We start from the raw sequence: 22594 nt of genomic DNA, 5'->3' as shown, positions 1-22594 counted from the left end.
AAAAGGAAAAAAAAAAATAATAAAAAAGAGGGAGATTTCAGACTAAGCATGAGTGTATTCAAACTTACAAAAACTTTTGTATTGACAATATTAAAAACAATGAAATTTGTACATGTGCCTGTCCCTTTGTAAATGTTTAATTTTATAAATATTTCTAGAAAATCATAATTACATGTCTACCACTACTAAGTGTTTTTTTCTTTTTTATATGAAATCTCTTTAGTCTAAAATCAAATGATTTTTTTTTTAATTACTTGTGTACGCCTATAAAAGTGGATTATTGTAATTTGTAAATATACATTCATAAACTTAAAATTGCTTATATACTTCTATAAAATTTGTTATTAATAAATTTAATGAAGATTAATTAAACATTTTGATGAAGATATATACTTACATTTTTGTTTTACGGGGATGAATCAAGAGATATTTTTTTTTATCTTTTATGAAAGTTTTTATTGATTTTTTTATTGAGAAACATATACATAAATAGTAATGATTTGAAAAAAAAAAAATTTGTTGCGGCTTGACCACATTTATATTAAAAAAATAAGGATATGTAAAAATATAATAATTTATTAGCATGTATACACCGCCCAGTGAAATTAATACATGTATACTGCATTTGCAATTATAAAAATAAATATTTTAAAATAAATAAAAAACTTTTATTTGTTAAGAATATATATGTTATAAATGTAAAGATAGTAATAAGCATAGTAGAGTGCGAGTATTTACCAAAACCCCAGTTAATGCTCTTCTTCTTCTTTCTTCTTTTTTATTTCTCTTTTTCTTTCTCTCTCTATATCTTTTCAAAAGTATACAAAATGAGGGAGATTTATAGGTACATAGAGAGTTGAATGAACGGCCGCGATCGATTCGATCCGACTGGGTCCAAAATACTACCGGTTGGTGGAATAAGACGTGACTGGGGCTACTGCCATAAGACCACATAGAGGGGCTAGTCACATAGTTGCATGCTGCTACAGAGAATATCTAGAAGTTACTATAGAATGCCTACTGCTACAGGTGAAATCTATCATGAGAGCAATCCATTAAAAATATTTGTTTATAACATTATTGTGATTTTTTATTTTTTATTTTTCATAAAATGGACAATCACTTATTAAAAGTGTGCATACCATCCGAAATTGATTGAGTAGATGTAAAAATTAAGTTGCAATTACACTCTCATAAATTTTTTTTTTTTTTTATATATACTATTGTATCCGATAAGTTTTAAATTATGGGTAATAAAAGTTTTTATAATATATCTTTTACAATAGAACCGATAAAATTAGGGATTTTTACTTGCATACCCCTGTAAAATCATGAATTTACTTAAATACTCCCATAAAAGTGATATTTGTTTGTATACCCCTACAAATCAATTATATTTGCTTCTATGCCCCTATGGTTAAGTTGACTCTTAATGGTGTTAAATCAATTGATGGAATAAGGGTAAATTACCAAAATGGGTTTGCTTATATACCCTTTGAAATTTTTTTCTTCTTATTTTGTAGACATTACTCATTTCATTCAACAAATGACCATTATAAGTTTGTTAATATACCCATCAAAAATTTTTATTATATTTTATAGACTTAAATTATTTAAATTATAGATAACCAATATAATTTTTTTATATACGCTTTAATTATTTTTAAAAATTATTAAAATCATGATTTTTTGAGTAAATTCATTATTTAAGGTTTTTACAAACATCTCTAAAACATTTTAGATTATCACATGCTTTTTACAAACACAACCTAAAAATAGGTAAAAATTACAACGTGTAACAATATATAACAAATAATTTCATAATTCATACTATGGTTAAGGGTAATTGGGTAATTTTGGATAATGTTAAGGGTAGTTAGATGATGTTAAGGGTAATTGGGTAATTTCATACTAAAAAATAACAAATAATTTCATATTAAAAATTATGACCTTGGATGATGTTAAGGGTAATTATTTAATTTTATTAAGTTGGGTTAAGTGGAAAGTATGATTAATTCCATAAACCCTAACGGTAACTAACGGTAGGGATATATAAGTAAAAAAGTTAGTTTTATGAGGGTATGCAAGCAAATAGTATTTTTATGAGGATATTTAAGTAATTTCATGATTTTATAGGGGTACGCAAGCAATTTTTCTATAAAATTAAACCAAGGGCATTTTTTCAAAATAAAATGGAGTGAATTGTTGCCGAACTAATACCAATGCATAAAATTAACTTGGGGTTTAGCTCCAACAATGGCCAGGGATGTGAACCAAGTCATTTTCATGAGCTTTTTTATGTAATTTTTGTCTCTTCTGACATGTTGTTTCTTAAATAGGCTCTTCAAGACAAGGCCTTAGTCAACATAGGTTGGCTCTTATTTAGCCAATGATGCTTCTTGTTTAGCATGACCAGTTTATGACATCTGACTAGTTGTATTTTTACTTTTTTGTGGGGGTTTAAATGTAACAATACTGATAGTCTAAAAACCATATATATATATATGTATATATATATATAGTAATATAGATATTTTTATGTATAAAAATAATTTCAATTAGTTGCTTGCAAACATTTCCTTACCATATTTTTGGTATTATATTTTTTTTTTACATACTTGACGAATCAAGTGTTAGGAACGAGCACCCGTGTGGAGCACGAAATATAAGCTTTTATCACATATGTACTCTTACTATGTTTGAGATAAGGCCACCTTACATAAAGGGTTAGTATTATTAAAAAAATAAAAAATTTTATGGGTGGCATCCTTTTAATATAATTTATTTTACAAATGCAATAAGTGCATATACAATCAGGGGTGTGTGCATAACCCGTAGTTGAATATTTAGCTATGTGCCTCTACTAGTTTGGTATGAGAATTACCCTGTAAATCCGTGTTTATAGCCAGGAATTCTTTTGGTGCATTTGGAGCACAAGCAAAGCAATGAAGGTTTTATAAACAAAGCATTTCTCACAGTGGTGAAACTAGAAACAAAATTAAATGGTGCTGAATTCAATTTAATATATATATATATATAATTTAAATAATTATATTAATTCAAACATAACATTATAATAATAATCTATATAAAATATACATACATCTAAAAATTTTGGGTTAAGTGTAAAAAAATCTATTATATCTACATATGTAACGATTAATTCAACTAACAAGTAACAAATAATATAATAAAAAAATAATTTAATGCAAATTCATAATCTAATTTAATTAGTAATCTAATGAACAATTAAAATTTTCACAATAATTAATAAAAAATATTTTACAAATTATTATAATAATTTGCACAATAAATTTTTCATAACAAATTTTAATAACAAATAACAAAACAAATATTTAACAAATATAAAAAAATTTCATAAAAAATAATAAAACAATCAATGAAACAAATTAAATTAGATATGTAAAAAAAACAAGATAAGTCTCAAATAAAACATAAATTTGGAAAAGATTGAAAAAAGAGAAAAAACTCACTAAGGCCATCTCCAACCCAAAACTCTATATTTGGCGCTTCAATACACAAAAATACAGCTTCTACAGTAAAAGTTTCTCCAACCACCATCTCTATTTTTAACTCTAAAATAGAATATTCTAAGAATATTCTTCTCACTTCACACTTTTATATTCATACTAGTAATAAATTTAAGCATCTTTAATTTTTCAATTTTAACCATTGAATTTAATTATTATATTATTTAAAAGGTATAATACCCGAATTGGTCCCTCTACTTTTCTCTCTTTTTCCTTTTGGTCCCTCTACTCAGAAATGCTCCCAAGTAATCCCTCTATTCTTGAAAATGGTCCTATTTAATCCCTTTTACTCTAAAATAAGCCAATTATTGGTTGTATTTTTCAAAAGTAGAGGGACTAGATGGGAATAGATTAAGGGTAGAAAGACTAAATTGGGTTATTTTCAAGAGTAGAGGGATTAGTGGGGTGCATTTTTTATTAGAGGGATCAAAAGGGAAGAGAGAGAAAAGTAGAAGGACCAATTCGAGTATTATACCTATTTAAAATATAATTTTTTTTTTTATATTTTTTATAAATATTTATTAAATATAAAATATGATTGATAAACTACAAATATAAATACAAACATTAAATTACATTAATTACTTAATAAAAACATAACATACAAACAAGCACCATCAGTGAAAACAACACATTATTAAAAACTAAAATAACACACAAGCTTTTAATTATCTTCGTCATTTGCATAGTAGCATCTTCTATTAGTCGTTTAAAAGATGATAACTCCAAGATTATGGAGATGTTAGAGAAAACTAATGCAGATAGACAAATGTTCTTAGAAATGCAAAACAAAAATCTTGCTCTTCAACAAATGAGATATGAAGACAAAATTTTGATGCGAGACTTGAATTCTATAGCTGATCCAAATATTTGTGCTTGTATACAAGCACAACAACAAGAAATTTTACAAAAAAGAGGACATTTTCAACAACCACCCCCTTCTGGATCTAACATGTTTAATGATATTTTTGGAAATATCGGTGGAAGTGGCGATAACATGCCAGATTATTAGACCCATCTACTACAACTTTCTTTAGTTGTATTTATTTAATTAAAATATAAAATTATATATATAAATTTTATAAACAAATAAAAAAGAATAAAAAAGAAAAAATAAACTAAAAATTAAAATTGAAAAACAAGAAAAGAATAAAAAAGATAAAAAATTAAAAATTAAAACTAAAAACCAAAAAAGATAAATAATAAAGATAAATAATAAAATTAAAAATTAAAAATTAAAAAATTAAACTGATAATTAAAACTGAAATATAAAAAAAATAAATTGAAAATTAAAAATGAAAACAAAAATAAACTGAAGATTGAAGAAAAAAAATAAACTCAAAAGTAAAATTTTAAAAAATAAATAAAAAAACAAATAGTGTTGCTACAGTGTAGCTTTTCTCAAATTTGGCGAATGATTTGGCGCAGGATTGGAGTTAATCCTGCGCCGAATCTGGGTTAAAACGCCAGATTTGCTATAGGGTTGGAGATTGCCTAATCTATCCAACCAGGAAATGATCTAGAGATAAATATGATATTTAGAGATAAGAATTAGGTCTTTGTTAGAGATTTTTAAGATAGTGGTATTATTTTCTTTTAGTTTTCATTTTATTTATTATAATATTATTTTTTACATTAATATTTTTAAAAAATTTGATAGTTTTAATTTGATAAATTCAATAAAAAATATTTAAAATATAAAATTTAAAATTGATACAAGTTTCACTACACATATAATGTTATTATTTATTATTATCACTAAACATAGATTTTTATCTAATATAATAATTTTATAATTTTTATTTAATTTATTTTAAATAGCATGGGTTAGAATTTAAAAATAAATGAATAAAGAACTAACTATACATATATGAATTATAATTACTAATATTTTAATATTATATATATATATATACATATAATATAAACTTTCCCTTTCCATCCACTTTTCACATCGTATTGGTGGACTAAAGTTCTTTAATAAATATCATTATTATGCCAACAAATTTAAAAAGATAAAACAATACTCATAAATTAATATTTCAACAAAAATCAATGCACAAATAAAAAAAACAATTTAAAAAATTAATTATTTTTTTTTAAAATAAAAAAATCATTAGAAAACAATGACCCAAATAATCATTAAACTAATACATTAAAACTAAAATTCACAAAATGTGCTCATTTCCAAGATATTTTTTTATAATTAAAATTTTCAAATTAAAGAGTAGACTGATTCATTTACTTCAATAAATTTAAAATAATAATAAAAAAATTAGTGGAAACTTAGAAAAGATACAGAGAAGCAACGGGAAGAAGAAAAAGCGAAGAAGAATCGAAGCGAAAAAAACGATTATTTGGGCACTGAAACCTTCGTCTTCGCCTTCTTCATCATCAGTTCTCTCTCTCTCTCTCTCTCTTTCTCTTCGTCTCTCCCTCGCCGTTCCCTCTTCTTCGATCCACCGGCCTCTAGGGTTTGATCCCTGGAGCCCGGAGGAGGAGCGATCCGTGGGGTTCTGATACCTTTGTTGTAGATCTCGGCAGCGAAGAGGCGGATCTGGTGTTTTGATTAACTGGATGGCGCTCTCTGGGATGAGAGGACTCTCGGTGTTCATCAGTGATGTGCGGAACTGCCAGAATAAGGAGCAGGAGCGACTCAGGGTTGACAAGGAGCTCGGCAATATCCGTACCCGATTCAAGAATGAGAAGGTCGGTCTTGATTGCGCGCTTTATGATTTCTGATTTGTTTCTTCAATTTGATGTTATTTGTTTGTAGAATTGTTAGATCTTTGGTTTTTTTTTTGTTTTGAGTTTGATCGTTCATTTGATCCGTGAATGTTGGGAAATGAGTGGAGTTTTATTAGGGTTTGAAAGTCTGATGTTTTCTCTGAGATGAGCGTAGAGCTGAGGAATCGAGTTAGAAATGGTTGTGCCCAATGAGTTTTTTGTTGATAGGTTTTGTGTTGGAGTATAATTCATGACCTAGCTTGAGAAGGACTTCACCTAGTTTCTGAGTCCTTGTGGTGCATTTAGGAGCCATTAACCATTGAAATTCAAACCTGTATGCTGATTTTACTATCTTGAGATAACTTGTAACTCGTTTGACCTTGCGTTTACAACTTTGAAAGATTTTGGAAATAATCTTAATTCAATAGGAAGGATGGAAAGATGTGAAGTTCTATAGTTTCTTTTAAGTTTGGGCGCTTTTGGTAATAGCTTTCATGGCTACGTACTACACAGTTGTGGCAAGTGTCTGAATGCTGTCAACTCTGTGAAATGTTGAAGCTTGGGGAATAATTAATTTGGTGGTTAATATTGTTATGTCAATTGCTCAATAACACACTAGATTTTAGTTTTACAAGAAAAGAAAAACAGAGTAAATATGCCAACAATTCATAGCGTTGCCAGTTGTAGTTTAAGTGCACAGAAGAGTTGAGTTGCCATGCTGTTGAACACCATAAAGCAAATTCACTGTTTGAAGGACCATACATGGCCAAACATATCTGCATCTAAAGTTGCAACTTCATTGAACATCTTTCATGGAAGTTCATGCCTATCTTTTGAATTGATCTTAAAGGTTGAAATAAGATTGTCTATTATCTCATATACCATGCTCTTCAACTTGTTTGACACCAGGAGCATCTAGGAATCCCAAAAAGTTCCTGATTTTGATTTCATTTATTAACTTGGGACATGTTATAAGCCTTCCAAAATTCCTAGATAGGTTGGGATTATTTTCCATGTGGGCTCGGTTGAGCTTAACTTGGACATATTTGGATGTGAAAACTAGCAACTTGCAACATCATGCATTTGTAGTGAAAAAAATTATAGTTTTCCTGATGATGTTTCAGTGTTGGGAAGGATTAACATGAAGTTTCTATAGTGACTGAGCCTGGTTCTTGAGCGTTACTTGGGTGGTGCTTAGAATTTTAGTGTCAAAGTTTTTTAAACTTTACCAAATTTCCAGGCGTTGTTTTCAAATATTTTGACAAGCTAAAACACAGATAGGAGACTAAAACCGCAATAAATTTTTTTTTGCTGTATTTATACATCTTCATTGGCGATAATGATAAATCATCTAACACTTGACAAAATGAAAAAAAGGCTTTTAGAATATGTTTTCCTCGATTACTGGTTGTTAAGTACTAGAACTAAGTTTTGTTGTCATTGACCTCTCTTTTCTTGTGCCTGGCCTTATTGCTTTGTTTTTATGGTTTAGATTTGTGTGTTTCAATGAGAAACTTCAAGTCAAAGGACAAAGATAGATGTTGTTTGCTTGTATTTAGGAATATGTGATATTTTTGTCTATTGCATTTATCTTTCTGCATCTGTTCAACTATTCTTCTGAATATGTTTTTTGTTTCTGCTTCTACTTCAGTGTTTCAGGCATATTTACTTTTGTGCTTTTTGTGTGTCTTTCTTTATATACCCTTTTTAGAGAACCTGCTATACTCTAGTATCCTTCCTTCTTGGTGATGCACAAATTTTCTCTTTTGATAGGCCTTGTCACCTTATGAGAAGAAGAAATATGTCTGGAAAATGCTTTACATCTACATGCTGGGATATGATGTGGATTTTGGTCATATGGAGGCTATTTCTTTAATTTCTGCACCAAAGTATCCTGAAAAGCAGGTAATACAATTCTTGTATCTAAACTGCAGTGCTATTGTTAACACTAAAAATTGGTTTATCAAGGACAGTCACACACATCATTTTGCAGTTAATTGTCTGATAATAAAAAGTTTTTAGCAGGATGTTTGTTATCTTTTAGTGGATGGATAGCTAGAGGCCATCATCAACATATAGAATATGGAAAAATGAGTCATATGCTCTCCTCATGTATCAGCAAATAGTTCTCTAAATGTCCATTTGGACATGGACAAGAAAAACAATCCCATCAGTCAAAATTTTTTTTTTTAATTATAAGTTGGATAACAATGTCATCCAGTACATTTTTATTTTTTTTGCCATAAACTCATTGCCAATGTGCCAAGAACTCTAAAACAACTCAAATCACGATTGTAGTTTACTATGTTGTATAATGAAGATCTCAAATTCACCAAGGAAATTTGTTTTGATACTCATACATGCATTCCTGTTTATCAATTTTGTTGATGGGTAGGAATCTGAAAAGTCAATCTAGTTTAAAACCAAAATAAATTGTATTTCAAAGACGTATTTATTCATGTTGTTTCAACCTGACTGGTGGATATTTTCTTAGTTGTGCTTATTGTTTTACCAATGATGATGCAGGTTGGATATATTGTGACGTCTAGCTTACTTAATGAGAACCATGACTTTCTTCGGATGGTTATAAATACTGTTCGCAATGACATAATTGGTCGCAATGAAACCTTCCAATGCCTGGCACTTACTATGGTATGCTGCTACCCTCTGCATTATAACAGGAAATGGTTAATTTGTGGTATATGCCATGTAATGTTCTCTCATTCTATAATATGATTACCTTCAGATCTTGATCATCACAAATATGTCTTATGCTGTTCCATGATCCTTTTGAGATAAAGGGCTGAACACTGCATTTTAGTTCAACAAATGTCAAATAATACATTTGCCACCTTTTGAGATACGGGTTATGCTTGTTAACTAGAATGCATTACTTCAAAACTCTTAAATCTCCAATAGAGCCGCCCCTTGCAATATGTCATTTACTTTTTAGTTAGCCGAAGCCACATAATACATTTGCCACCTTGCTGATTGGATCAGTACTAGGTTGCAGAGTGGCTCTAGAAATCAACCACAACAAAACATAAAATTCATGAAATGCAAACATGAAATTGCTAAAAAGCTTGACATTAACAGTCGCTTTGCCAGTGGTAATTTCTCCTTAATTTGGGAGGTGAATAAGAGAATTTGTATAGATGTTGTGAAATTATATTGAAGAGATATGTGGCAGTTTTGATTATTGGATGTGTGTGGGAGAATCCTTTTAAGGTTTTAAAAGGATTACAAATTTATATTCAAATCTAGGCAAAAGGTAAGGCCAAATATGGAATTACAGAGATTGCAGGTTTTTAAATTAATTTAATATAATTTTCTAAGTGTGGGGGATTGAGTGAGAGGGAGATCCTCTTCGGCTAAAAAAAAGTTTTATACTCCTTAGAAAAGTTCATGATGTGGACCCTATAGGACTTAATCAGAAGTCATATTACAAATCTCATCCTCCTATGTATCATAATCGAATTAATGTTTGGAAGTATTAATGTGGCATAGACTATATGAAGATATTAATTTCATGGAGCTGGTGGTTAAGAAGGATGAGTGATCTTATAATTGGAAAGAAAGGATTTCTTCATTTTTCCTTGCTCTTTATGTGAAAGAGGTTTGGTACTTAAAGCTAAGTAATAATACATATGTGGCAGTTATAAAGGTTGCTCCTTTTATGAAAAATTAAACCAAGTTTTCAAAACTCATGCTGATTTCTTTTTTCCTTTTGTTATTTTTCAGGTAGGAAATATTGGTGGTAGAGAATTTGCTGAATCATTAGCTCCTGATGTTCAAAGGCTTCTTGTAAGACAAACACAACTACTTATTTTATATTTGTCTTTGATCTGTGAATTTTATGGGAGTTGGCCTTTTCGCTGTTAGATTTCGAGTAGTTGTAGACCTCTTGTAAGGAAGAAAGCTGGTTTATGTCTTCTGCGCCTCTATAGGAAAAATGCTGATGTTGTGAATATTGATGGATGGTAAGTCCTCTTCAAATACTCTATGCTTGTGGAATACCTGATCCATTCGTCCTCATCATTTCTTGTGCCCTTTTCAGGTCAGATCGGATGGCACAACTTCTTGACGAGCGTGACTTGGGAGTTTTGACATCTGTCATGAGTCTTTTTATTGCTTTAGTCTCTAACAATACTGAGGCATATTGGAACTGCCTTCCAAAATGTGTTAAAATTCTTGAGAGGCTAGCAAGAAGCCAAGATGTTCCACAAGAGTACACTTATTATGGAATTCCATCTCCTTGGCTTCAGGTATTTTATTATTATTTATTTTAATTGGGAAATGATTTCTTTCAATAAAAACTGAATTGAACTCTTAGGTGGGTTTGTTGCTGAACTGTAAGGATTATTATTTTGATTGAGTTAGTAATAAGGTTTTCCAGCTACTGAAACATACTAGATATTGTTTATGAAATTGGTTTCTTTTTCCACACAAAATTTAATTTGTTAATATATTCCGTGCTTGTATTATTCTGGAAATAGAATTAAATTAACTTGTAGATTTAATCATCAGAGTACTTAAGTACACATAAATAAATGTGTCTCGTATTATAGGTTAAGACAATGAGAGCTCTTCAGTACTTCCCAACTATTGAGGACCCCAATACTAGAAGATCTTTGTTTGAGGTATGGGATCATTATTTTACAGGATAGTTTGACTTTTCAGCTTTTTAATGATGTACTACTTTTTATAATTGTAGGTTCTACAACGTATTTTAATGGGCACTGATGTGGTAAAAAATGTGAACAAAAATAATGCTTCACATGCTGTTCTTTTTGAAGCTCTTGCTCTGGTGAGTATGAAGTTTAATGAAAGATTTGTGTTCACTTTAGATACTGCATCTTCTGTTGCAAGAATGAAAGACGGATTTACAATTCTATATGTTCTTTTTCATGATATCTCTGATTGTAGTATTGTACAACAAGATTTCTGCTTGATGATTCATTTAAGTGTCTCACTTAGCCAATTTTTTGTGCATTTGGATTGTAGAGATCATGTGGCTGTGAAAAAAAATGTTAACTAATTGATATCTAAAGTTGATTGACATTGATGAGGTTGTTTCTCTGTAATGCTTTCTCATCATTACACCATTATATCTATCTTGAGAATTGATGACAGAACAGACATTAATATATATACCAATTTCATAAACAATATCTAGTCTGTTCAGGTTGAATAGGGTTTGAAAGATTTATTGGAAGGTAAGGATAGTCTGATTTCTATTGAAGCAAGTTTTCTCTTTTGAAGTTTCTATTTGCTAGGATCATACCTAACTGATCTATGTTAGTCATTCCCCATGCCTTATAACTCCCAGTTTCATCAATAATGCTGCTAGTTGTATTCTTAATATAGCTAAATTTGTTTTTCTTTGTATTAGTTTATCTATATACGGTAGCTTAAGGATATGATAATTTAGCTAAATGTTTATAGCTCATCGTGATCCCACCATGGATTGTAATAGATCCTAGGTAGATGTCCTTGCTTGTTCCTAAAAATTGCCACCTAAAGTAACTTTAAATTCATGTAGTTGAGCCTGTTACTTGGTATGTTATTTGTCTGTCACACAACACAATTTTATCTATATATCTCTGTTGACAGCTAGTGTTCTGAATAATTAAGAGTTTATGTAACTCCTTCTGTGCTCTAGTTTAAGCAAATTTTATCAGGTAGACAACAAAATAAAATCTTGTTACTGGCCATAATTCATTTCTCAGTTGATAAGATATCCATCTCCTATAGGAATGTTGTTGCTTATACAACGCATATTTAGTGCCGAGGGTCAAATATGAGCAAGTTTGTTCAACAAGCCTTTTTTCTTGTTTTCTCAATTGACAGCCCCCCACACACAAACCCCCCCTCCCCTTCGCCTTTTATTATTATTATTATATCATTCTTCTAGCATGCCACTTATCACGAATATCACTGCATCTCGTCATATATATATATATATATATATATTGCTTCATAGTTTGAGTTTGTCAGAACCTTATGGCAGTTATGGGATATCAGATTGCATTTGTCCTGGTTATTGTAGGTCTCAAATCTTAAGCAACTGCCATTGAACCTTGATGCTGCAAAACAGGGCTAGATTTTTTTTTTCCTTCTGAAAATATTGTCTACTTTCTATGTAATATTTCAGGTTATGCACCTCGATGCTGAAAAAGAGATGATGTCTCAGTGTGTGGCTTTGCTTGGGAAGTTCATATCTGTTCGAGAACCAAATATCCGCTATCTTGGCCTAGTAAGTGATCATTAAATGCCTAGTGTCTTTCTTGTTTGCTTCCAGTTATGTGCCCGGATAATTTGTTTCTTGCAGTAAAGGACAGGTATTTTTTTTTCCTTTTTCTTTCACCTAATAACATAACTCATTGATAGACAGATTATGTGTTCTGATGGAAACTTGTTTTATTCTACAGATGCTCTTTTTCCCCCTTTGCAATCAATGAAATCATCGGTATTTTTATATAAAATGTTCCATTATCTTGATGCAGGAAAATATGACTAGGATGTTGTTAGTAGCAGATGTGCAGGATATTATTAAAAGGCATCAAGCCCAGATTATTACTTCCTTGAAGGATCCTGATATCAGGTAAAGTTTAGGTACTGAGATACTTTGATTTCTTTTACCAGAAAAAAGAGAGCCAGAATTTCATAATAGGAAGCCTTATATGGTGTTCATTTTTCCTCTGCAGCATTAGAAGACGCGCACTTGATTTACTTTACGCCATGTGTGACATTACAAATGCAAAAGACATAGTTGAGGAGTTACTACAGGTACTGATAAAATTTGTTTGAATGACAGACTTAATTTTATTCACTTTCTTGGATGGATATAAATTTATGCCTTTAAATATGTTGTATCAATCCTTGGCCACATTATTAACAATGAGGTAAATGTCTGTTTTTTTCTCAGTATCTCAGCACTGCAGATTTTGCCATGCGTGAAGAGTTGGCGCTAAAGGCTGCCATTCTTGCTGAGAAGTTTGCGCCGGACCTATCTTGGTAAGTTTACAACCTTTGTCAATATTCACAAGCAAAACACTTTCTTATTAAGCTTGTTGTAGTACAATTTAGTTCCATAGTTTTTCATAGATGTATTTGCATGAATTTGGTATAAAGCATCTTGTCAGTAAATTAACTTTGTTCTCTTTTCTTTTTTATAATACATTATAATACCAAGAGTTTGTTCCCCAGTTTAGTTTAAGAAAGAAATTATATTTAAAATGAGTCTAGCTTAGATGAGGACATTCAGATGGGTGCAGCAATAAAAGAAAAGCCAAATTAGAAATGAAGGCAGTTTTTGTAGAATAAAGAGTATTTTTAATTGAATAGTAGATAAGAGATCATTGGTCAAGATGACTTGACCATGTATGTCGTAGATAAAATGCAGTTGTTTGCAACTTGAGAGGTGTTTTGAATCGAAGTATCTCAAAGGACAAATAAAAGTTTTAAAATTATTTTGATGGATGCAAACATGAATGACAATCTTGCAAAATATTGAAACTTTAAAGGGGGAGACATCGATATAGATAGATGGAGAAGAACTAAGAAAAATACTGGCAGTTCGCCTGGATAATTTTCCGCAAGGGATTATAAATTCTCTATTCTGTGATACCTAATTTCTGGTACTGAAACATTATGGTTGCTTGTTGAGACACTGTTGTTTGGACCTGAATAGGATTGGATATTATCCGGGCCCACAAAGAAACATAAGTTGAGAGATTCTTTGTAACCTTGAAAAGATGAAAAGAACTTTAGAACTAAGAAATTTCAGTGTAAAGCTTGATATGCTGTTATGTTGGAACTCATTATCAAGGTCAGCCCAAGGTAAAAACTCTAGAATAGCTTTTACCATGAAACAAGATAACCACTTCATTAGTACTTGGAATTACAGAGCTACACTCACAAGACTGTATAACAAACACCCTGGGCTGCCCTCTTTTTTATAGCAGAGACTTCCATGCAAATCCCCTGTAACTAGGCCATGAGACGTGTAGATCTTCTATAATCAGCTTGCAATAGAGCATGCAAATCTCATGCAATTCTCCTTAGTATTTTTCCGTAGTTACAATATTCAGCCAATCCATTTTTATTTCCTTGCCATACTTCACCTAATTTCACTATCTTCAACATGCGAAGCAAGTGATAATCATTATTTGCAATATGCCCCTCTTGATCCATTGTTGGAAAGGCGAAGTGATGTAGAAAGGTGAACCAAGTATTACTTTTGCTTACCATGTTGAGGAGTGGTGGGTTACTAACTTGTCAGCAAAAACTATTTATTGTCTGGCTCATTAATTTAAATGTATTGCTTGGTGATGTTGAAGTGAGCATTGCTTATTGGGAACTGTACATAGAAAAGCTTCTGGAGGGCTGCACCCTTAGAAAGAACTGCATCTAGGGAAGCAAGTTTGCACTTGAAATGAATGTTTGAAATTTTGGTCAAAATTGGAGGTTTTCAATGTGGATATCTGCAAAATGATACTAATTTTTGGAAGTTCTTTAATTTTTAGTTTTTGTTATTGTTTATTTATTCAGCTCTGAGTTCCATACTGTTACATTAAAAAAATGGCTAAATAGTGGTAAACTACTTTGATTTTCTTTTATATGCATTTATCTAAGTGTATGAGGAGAGCAACTTAAATTTTGGTCTCTGTCATTAGGGATTTTATGAAATTTGTCCAAATTAGGATTCCTAACTTATAGACTTGTGTGAATTAATGGTTAGCCTGATTGGTATATTAATCTTTTGATCTTGACACATTGTTTCATGGAATGAAGTTGAAGTTAATATTCTAAAGATCACCTCGCCTCATAATAATTTATATCGTGATGCTGGAGTATGTAGCTATGCATTCTTTTAGACGTTTAGGCTCAGAAAATTATTGCACTTTTGAACAAGGTTTTTAAAAACCCAAGGCGGGTTTCGAGGCGCTTCTCAACCGTGAGGCAAGGCGTAAGCCTCGAGGCGTTTTGAGGCGTAAGCCTCAAATTTTTTTTTTTAAAAAAAACAACAATAATATTTTCTACCAAATACAAAGTAACAAATATATTATTTTTATTTATAAAATAAATTATTTTTTCAAACTTATCTTATCTAATTAAAATATATTATTTTTATTTATAAAATAAATATTTTTTAGAAAAATTAATAAAATTATAACTTATCTTATTTGTAACCCATCTTATCTTATTTCTAACTTATCTTATTTGCAACTCATCTTATTTGTAGTTTATTTTGATAAATTATCATTTTTACATAATCTCTAGATTAAAAAATTAAATTGGTACGTTCTACTTGCAAAACCATAGGTGTTGATGAGGTTTTTTTTTATTGAATTTTACATATATAAGTTTTTATTAATGAAAGTATATACATATAAATATTTTTTATTTGCTTTAAAAATTAAAATGATATTACAAAAATCAAGATTTTTGAGGCTTAAGCCTCACACGCACTGAGGCGGTGCGCCTCAGTGCGTGCGCCTCTTGACAGTGAGGCTTAAGCCTCAGTTTTCAACCTCAAGGCGTGCGCCTTGAGGCTGATCCCTTGCGCCTCGCCTTGAGGCGCGCCTCAAGGCGCACGCCTCATCTGATTTTAAAAACCAGGCTTTTGAACTATGAAACTGGTGGTGGTCTTTTAATGCACTTCAATCTAGCGATTTGGAGATGCATTGCTTTTACCTCTTGTACTTGATTTGCTACATAAAAGTGAGCACCCTGCAAACAAAATTGTTGTATCACAGATGATTTATCATTTTGCATTTATAGATTCTTATAGACTGCTTATTTAAATTCTCAGTTATCCTTCTCCATGGTTAAATTCTCAATTATCCTTCTCCATGATCTATTTCTCATCCAAGCCAACTGTCCAGTAACATTTGTTTTTCCTTATAGGTATGTTGATGTTAATCTTCAGCTAATTGATAAAGCAGGGGATTTTGTCAGTGATGACATTTGGTACCGTGTGGTCCAATTTGTGACCAACAACGAGGACTTGCAGGTGTTTATCAACATTTTGTTTTTAATTCCTTTATTCTCATCAACTATTCTGTTGCTGTTTCTTCATTTCTTTTCTCTGACACTTGTATCTCTGTCAGCCATATGCAGCTGCGAAGGCAAGAGATTACCTTGACAAACCTGCTTTGCATGAGACCATGGTCAAGGTGTTCATCTGAATCTCATATTTTCCCCCTTTTCTCTTTGATATTTTGATATGTTACACTGCTGGGAATGTCTATATCCTGGCTTTTATGGCATGCTAACTTGATCTCATGTTAATCTTAACATAGCGCAACATCGTTCTTGTGATTTTCTAATTTGCAAGGATTATGAACCTTTCATGGCACTTTGCATTTTTTGGTAACCCGAGAGTTTGCTTAACTTGTATCTCCCCCTCACTTTCTGGAGTTTGAATTGTCGTGGGCATGCTACGGAGGTGATATATACGATATGAGTCATAGTTAGTGCATGAGAACAATATACAGGAAGGCAGACCTTTTCTTTTGTTCTATAGAAGTGTTTTAAGATATTGTGCGTTTTGTAATGGACTATTGGGAGTGATGATAATAATGTATGTAGGGCTGTGGGGTCTGGATATATATGACAATTCTGAACTGAATTGGTTCAGATGATCGATATGATATTCAAGATCTTTATTCTGATACTTCCATTGGTTCCTTTTGGACATCTGAACCCATAATTACAGGTTTGAGATTTTTCTACATGCTAAAGGGCCTTAATGCTGCCCCTTATTTGTTGCTGTTGCCATTTATTACTTTTACGAAAGAAATGGTTTGATATGCAATCCGTAATCCATGATTTGCTTGAGAATTGACACAATTCATTCTACCCACTTCCCATTCTTGTTCATTACCTGTTTGTGAAAGTTTTGGATTTGACACACCTTGTGTGATTCTATTTTTAACTTTTATATCTTTAGAAGTATACAATGGGGTCCTCTAACTTCCATTCTAGATTACATTGCTTGCTAGTTGGTGGTATTTTGCGGCCTTACTTTTGTATGTTGACCTTATATGTTTAACGTGTTTGACAGGTTAGTGCTTATATTCTTGGAGAATACAGCCACCTTTTGGCCAGAAGACCTGGGTGTAGTCCAAAAGAAATATTTGCTATCATTAATGACAAGCTCTCCACAGTATCGTAAGATCAAAGGCTTTAGTGTATCTCTGCTCATTTCTGTGTGTTTCTTCTTAATTTCTCATTTTTATTTGGATAAATACAACTGCTTCCAGGCCACCTACTGTTGCTATTCTCCTTTCAACATATGCGAAGATTTTGATGCATACACAGCCTCCAGATTCAGAATTACAAGAACAAGTCTGGGCGATATTTAGGAAGTGAGATGATATTCTCTTGTTCACTTCTGTTCACCCTATATATATATATATATATATCTTTTCATTGTCTCGATATTTGTGCCATATTTGATAACTCTTGACTGTAATTTGACATATTCCTCAGATATGAGAGCTATATTGATGTTGAGATACAACAAAGAGCTGTTGAATATTTTGCATTGAGTAGGAAAGGCGCATCTTTGGTGGACATATTGGCTGAAATGCCCAAATTCCCAGAGCGGCAGGTACATAGCCTGCAATGAAATCTTTATGCATAACTACACATTGATTATTTTAAAGAGGAAGTTGACAATCACTAAAAGAACATAGTCTATGCTTATTTCTGATGGTCTGCAATCACTTTCTTTAAAATGCATACTAAATCTACCTTTATTTACTGTTTACCAAAACTAGTCGGCTTTGCTGAAGAAAGCTGAAGACACTGAAGTGGACTCTGCAGAACAAAGTGCTATAAAGCTACGTAGTCAACAGCAGATGTCAAATGCACTGGTAGTAACTGATCAACACCCTCCCAGTGCCTCTGTACCAGTCAGCCAACCTGGACCTGTAAAAGTGCCAAGTCAAAATTTGGTGAAGTTACTTGCACTTCTCTGATTTTTAATATCGTAGATGCAAATTCTTATTGGGTTCTTACCTGAAGAATTAAATATTATGTGCAGGATGGAAGTTCTCCTGATCAAGGAATGGCCAAAGTTAATGGGACTGTTGACAAAATTGATACACAACCTGTTCCATCTGCTGACCTCCTTGGTGATTTATTGGGACCACTTGCTATTGAAGGTCCCCCAGGACCAACTCCTTCAGAAGAGCAAAATCCAATTTCTGGATATGAGGCTGCTCCAAATTCAGCAGATGCCTTGGCTTTGAGTACTACTGAAGATTCAGATGCAGTTCAGGTACTAATGTTAAAACTGAATTCTCTTCGTAGCTCCTGGTACTTGATACCATATGCGTGTTGGTTTTCTAGCCATTTGCAGTTGTTTTGTTTATATTTTATTTTGATTTGTTTGGCTATATTTTCATGAGAAATCATGGACAACTTGCATCCATCTTAGCATCTTTTGGTTTAGACCGTCTAGAAGTTATTTGTTTTATTTTAGGTTCTTTGTTGAAATTATGTTTCATTTATTGCAGCCAATCGGCAATGTTGCAGATAGGTTTCATGCTCTGTGCCTGAAAGACAGTGGGGTGCTTTATGAGGACCCATATATTCAGGTTCGCTACTGAGTGTACTTTTATCTGTTCTGATTTGGTTGAAGTGTAATGCTTGCTGGGATTATATATGATTGTTCTTGGTGTGGCTGGTTATTAACAGAATAACTTTTGCCATTCCATTTCCTTTTTATAATTATTATGTTTCTTTTATGGGTTTCTTTCCAGATTGGCTTAAAAGCAGAATGGCGAGCACATCATGGGCGACTTGTTCTTTTCTTAGGGAACAAGAATACTTCACCGCTTGTTTCAGTGCGAGCTTTAATATTGCCACCAGCGCATTTGAAAATGGAATTATCAATGCTACCTGAAACCATTCCTCCAAGAGCACAGGTTGGGTTTTGATTTATCCAACTGGTAGTGTTATTGATTTCAAATTTGGTCCAATTCATCTTAGTCATTACTGATATGGTCTAGGTGCAATGCCCACTTGAAGTTGTAAATCTTCGAGCAAGCAGAGATGTTGCTGTTCTTGATTTCTCCTATAAATTTGGAACTATAGCGGTAGTTACTCCACTTTTGGCATTTCCTTTTTTTTCCAAGTGCGGTTTTTCTCATCAAGTTGTTTATGTTTGTTCACTCTGTTCAACGTATAGGTTAATATCAAGTTACGCTTACCAGCTGTCTTAAACAAGTTCCTACAACCAATATCAGTCTCAGCTGAAGAATTTTTTCCCCAGTGGAAGTCATTGTCTGGACCACCTTTGAAACTTCAAGAAGTGGTAATTGCTGCTTCCTTCCTGTTTGGTTATACTTGGAAACAAATTTTGAAGGATATGGTGATTTTGTTTTACTGTGAAAAGTTTTTCTGTGGTCCTTAAAGCTACTCATTGTTCCTTGAAAGCCATTATTTTTAATCCACTGACAAATGCATATTGATCTAGGTTGAGCTAAAGATGGGATCTGTTTTCATTGAGCTTCAATCAAACAACTAAGAAAAGAATAGATCTGTGTACTTGTGATTTTGCTTTGAGTGTAACAGGACTAGCTCTCTTATATCTGATGTTTAAGGATTCATGAAATTGAAATAACCAATTCTGCATTTCTTTCTTTTTTGTGTCAAACTGATAGATATAAGAATCTTTTTTCTCTTGCCTCTGTGGAACCTTATTGGATTTATGTTTCATGAGACTTGGATGATGATTATGGTTAGGGATCCAGCAATTGCCTTGTATAGGTTGTACTTAGTAGCTAAAGTTTGATGAAAATATTTAAGCTGCCTATGATATATCAGGCCCATCATTTTCTAAACATACCCGCGTTGTTGGTCATGACATGGCAGATAGTTTCTGGAGAGATTGTGGGCCATCATGTGCCAATAATTCGCTCTTACCTTAAATCATGGAAGTGATGCCATTCAATTTACTGGTTTGTTTTGATGGCATGTGGATTGTGGTTATTGTAAGATATTACTTATGTCAAAACCCCTTTAAAGATCAGGATTAGTAGTTGAAGTCTATCAATAATTCTAGCTTCTCTGGTAGCACAGTTGCTGACATAGTGGAAAAGTTGTGGTTCTAGTTATCTTGTGCACTTGAAAATTGAAATAGCTTATCTAAATATCATGTGTGGAGGTTTATAAAACTAGATTGAATGGTTGGGAACCTCCAACTGGCAAGAAGCTCTTTGCGTTATCTCTTCATTTGTGAATGGCAGGGAGAGATCAGATTCCATACTTAAATAAATAAATAAATAAATAATTTTTATAATCTTTGTACTGTCTTAGCGAACAAGATTTATGTTTGCCAGTGATTGTGATATATAGGGAATTTTATTGGTAAGGAATGAATACGGTGAAGGCTTTACCATGTTGATTCTGTGCAGGTCAGGGGAGTTAAACCAATGCCTATTCCTGAACTGGCCAACTTGTTCACCAACCTTCAACTAGCTGTTACTTCAGGACTGGTAATTTGCAATTCTTCTTCTACTCATTTATTTTTCCCCAGATTTTCATGAAGGTTATCATATTTTATTTTCCATCACAGGATACAAACCCCAACAACCTGGTTGCAAGCACAACCTTCTTCTCAGATAGTACAAAAGCCATGCTTTGCTTGGTAAGCAAAATTGACAACTCTAAGTTCATGAAAGCTAACATTCAAAATCAAGTATAAAATTACTTTTAATACAGGTGGTAAGTCTAGATGTGAATATGTTACAACTTACACTTGTTTTAAGTGTATATATATTCCATAATATTTTATTGTCTGTCAGTCATAATTCCCTGTGTATGTTATATACACTCGTACACATTGTTTCACAGGTGTGTTTAGTAATCACTCTCTATGCAGTATAATTTTGTTTCATCAGTGGTATTGAGTTTTTAATTCCAAGGCTTTACGCGCTTAAGCAGTTTAATTCCTTTAAACCGCAACAATTCCTATACCAGATATTCTATTTTATTGCTCAAACAATTTTATATGTCATAGTTCATTTTGCATCTCTTAACGTATTTTTACTCAATCCATTATTCAGATTAGAATAGAAACAGATCCATCCGACAGAAGTCAGTTACGGTTAACAATTGCCTCAGGGGATCCAGCTCTAACTTTTGAGTAAGTCTTTTTAACCCAAAAAAAGAAGGAAAAGGAAAACCTCTAATCTAAACATGTGTTTGAAACAGGTTGAAGGAGTTGATCAAAGAATACATGATCAGTGTTCCGACAGCATCTCCGGTACCCACACCATCGCCAGCACCATTACAGCCACAATCACCACCTGTTGCTGATCCAAACGATCCCGGTGCCATGCTCGCTGGACTGCTTTGAAATGATTTACACATTGATATATTTGATTTTCAACCCTTATTCTGCCTTGACCCCAAGCAAAGCCCAGGTATTTACTTTAAAGAACTGGAAACATGGAAGGAGTGAGTATTCTTGAAGCAGAGGGGCTTGCAGGCAGAACGAACGAAGCTTGTATTAGACGATCAGCAAGATATCTGATTACAATTTTCCATAATGAGCTTCCAAATTCTTTGGGGTCTTTGCTCAAAGCCCCTTGAGGTAGTGTGCTATTCTGATTCCTTTACCTCACTTTTGTTTTTTTGTCTTTCTATTTATTTCTGTTGGGGTTGTTGGTTGAGTTCTTGTTATTTGATGATGATTTTGTGGTATTTTTAGCTTCAGCACTTTGCATCATGGCCATTGTAAAAGTTTCCCACTGTAACAACCAATTTAATGCTTGTGTATCAATAAGAACAGTTAAAGAAACATTCAGAGAGGTGTGGTTATGTAATGTAAAGATACACGGAGGGGTATTCTGCTCTTTTTTTTCTTTTTGGTTTTTTGCACACTGGTATCATCCCAGCCAATTCGGAGGTGAAATAAACTTAATGGATTGCATTCCGTTGTGTTTCTCAATTTATCTTAGTTCTTTGTTATAGAAATATGATTTTGCATGGGGTTTTTTTATTGGATTGGAATTGTTTGGTTGGTCAGTCAGATAATGGGTGTCAGGTGCTTGTGGTTTGAATTTGTTTAAGAGTTTTATTTGAAGTTAATTTAACTAAATATTAATTATAATAAATGTTTTGAAATTATAACTATATAATTTTTGTTTATATTGATTTTTTTTTAAGAATTAATTATTTATAATATTTATTTAAATATTTAAAAACTTATTATTTTAAAAAAAATGCAGCGGACTCGAAGAACGCTCAATTAAGTCATCTTTAATTAACAGATATATATATTTACATTTATTTTG

The 22594-nt window shown here is 32.2% G+C and overlaps 1 protein-coding gene across 1 annotated transcript; it reads left to right on the top strand.

Moving 5' to 3' along the window:
• Window positions 1-5847: 5847 nt before the first annotated feature.
• On the top strand, window positions 5848-22129 carry LOC120272041 (AP-2 complex subunit alpha-1-like). Its single transcript, XM_039278761.1, has 27 exons — window positions 5848-6260; window positions 8052-8183; window positions 8805-8930; window positions 10020-10082; window positions 10161-10258; window positions 10336-10543; window positions 10847-10918; window positions 10993-11085; window positions 12433-12534; window positions 12785-12882; window positions 12986-13067; window positions 13207-13295; window positions 16191-16296; window positions 16394-16459; window positions 17350-17456; window positions 17549-17653; window positions 17778-17898; window positions 18068-18244; window positions 18334-18570; window positions 18809-18889; window positions 19055-19219; window positions 19304-19390; window positions 19483-19608; window positions 20711-20791; window positions 20872-20943; window positions 21362-21441; window positions 21510-22129. The coding sequence occupies exons 1-27, from the start codon at window positions 6129-6131 to the stop codon at window positions 21652-21654; spliced, it is 3051 nt and encodes a 1016-aa protein (XP_039134695.1). The 5' UTR covers window positions 5848-6128; the 3' UTR covers window positions 21655-22129.
• The last annotated feature ends 465 nt before the right edge of the window (window positions 22130-22594 follow it).

The sequence above is a fragment of the Dioscorea cayenensis genome, chromosome 11 (assembly GCF_009730915.1).
Source record: "Dioscorea cayenensis subsp. rotundata cultivar TDr96_F1 chromosome 11, TDr96_F1_v2_PseudoChromosome.rev07_lg8_w22 25.fasta, whole genome shotgun sequence".
Taxonomy (NCBI): Eukaryota; Viridiplantae; Streptophyta; class Magnoliopsida; order Dioscoreales; family Dioscoreaceae; genus Dioscorea; species Dioscorea cayenensis.
Note: the sequence above shows the minus strand (reverse complement) of the source record. Positions and strands in the feature narration are given on the sequence as shown.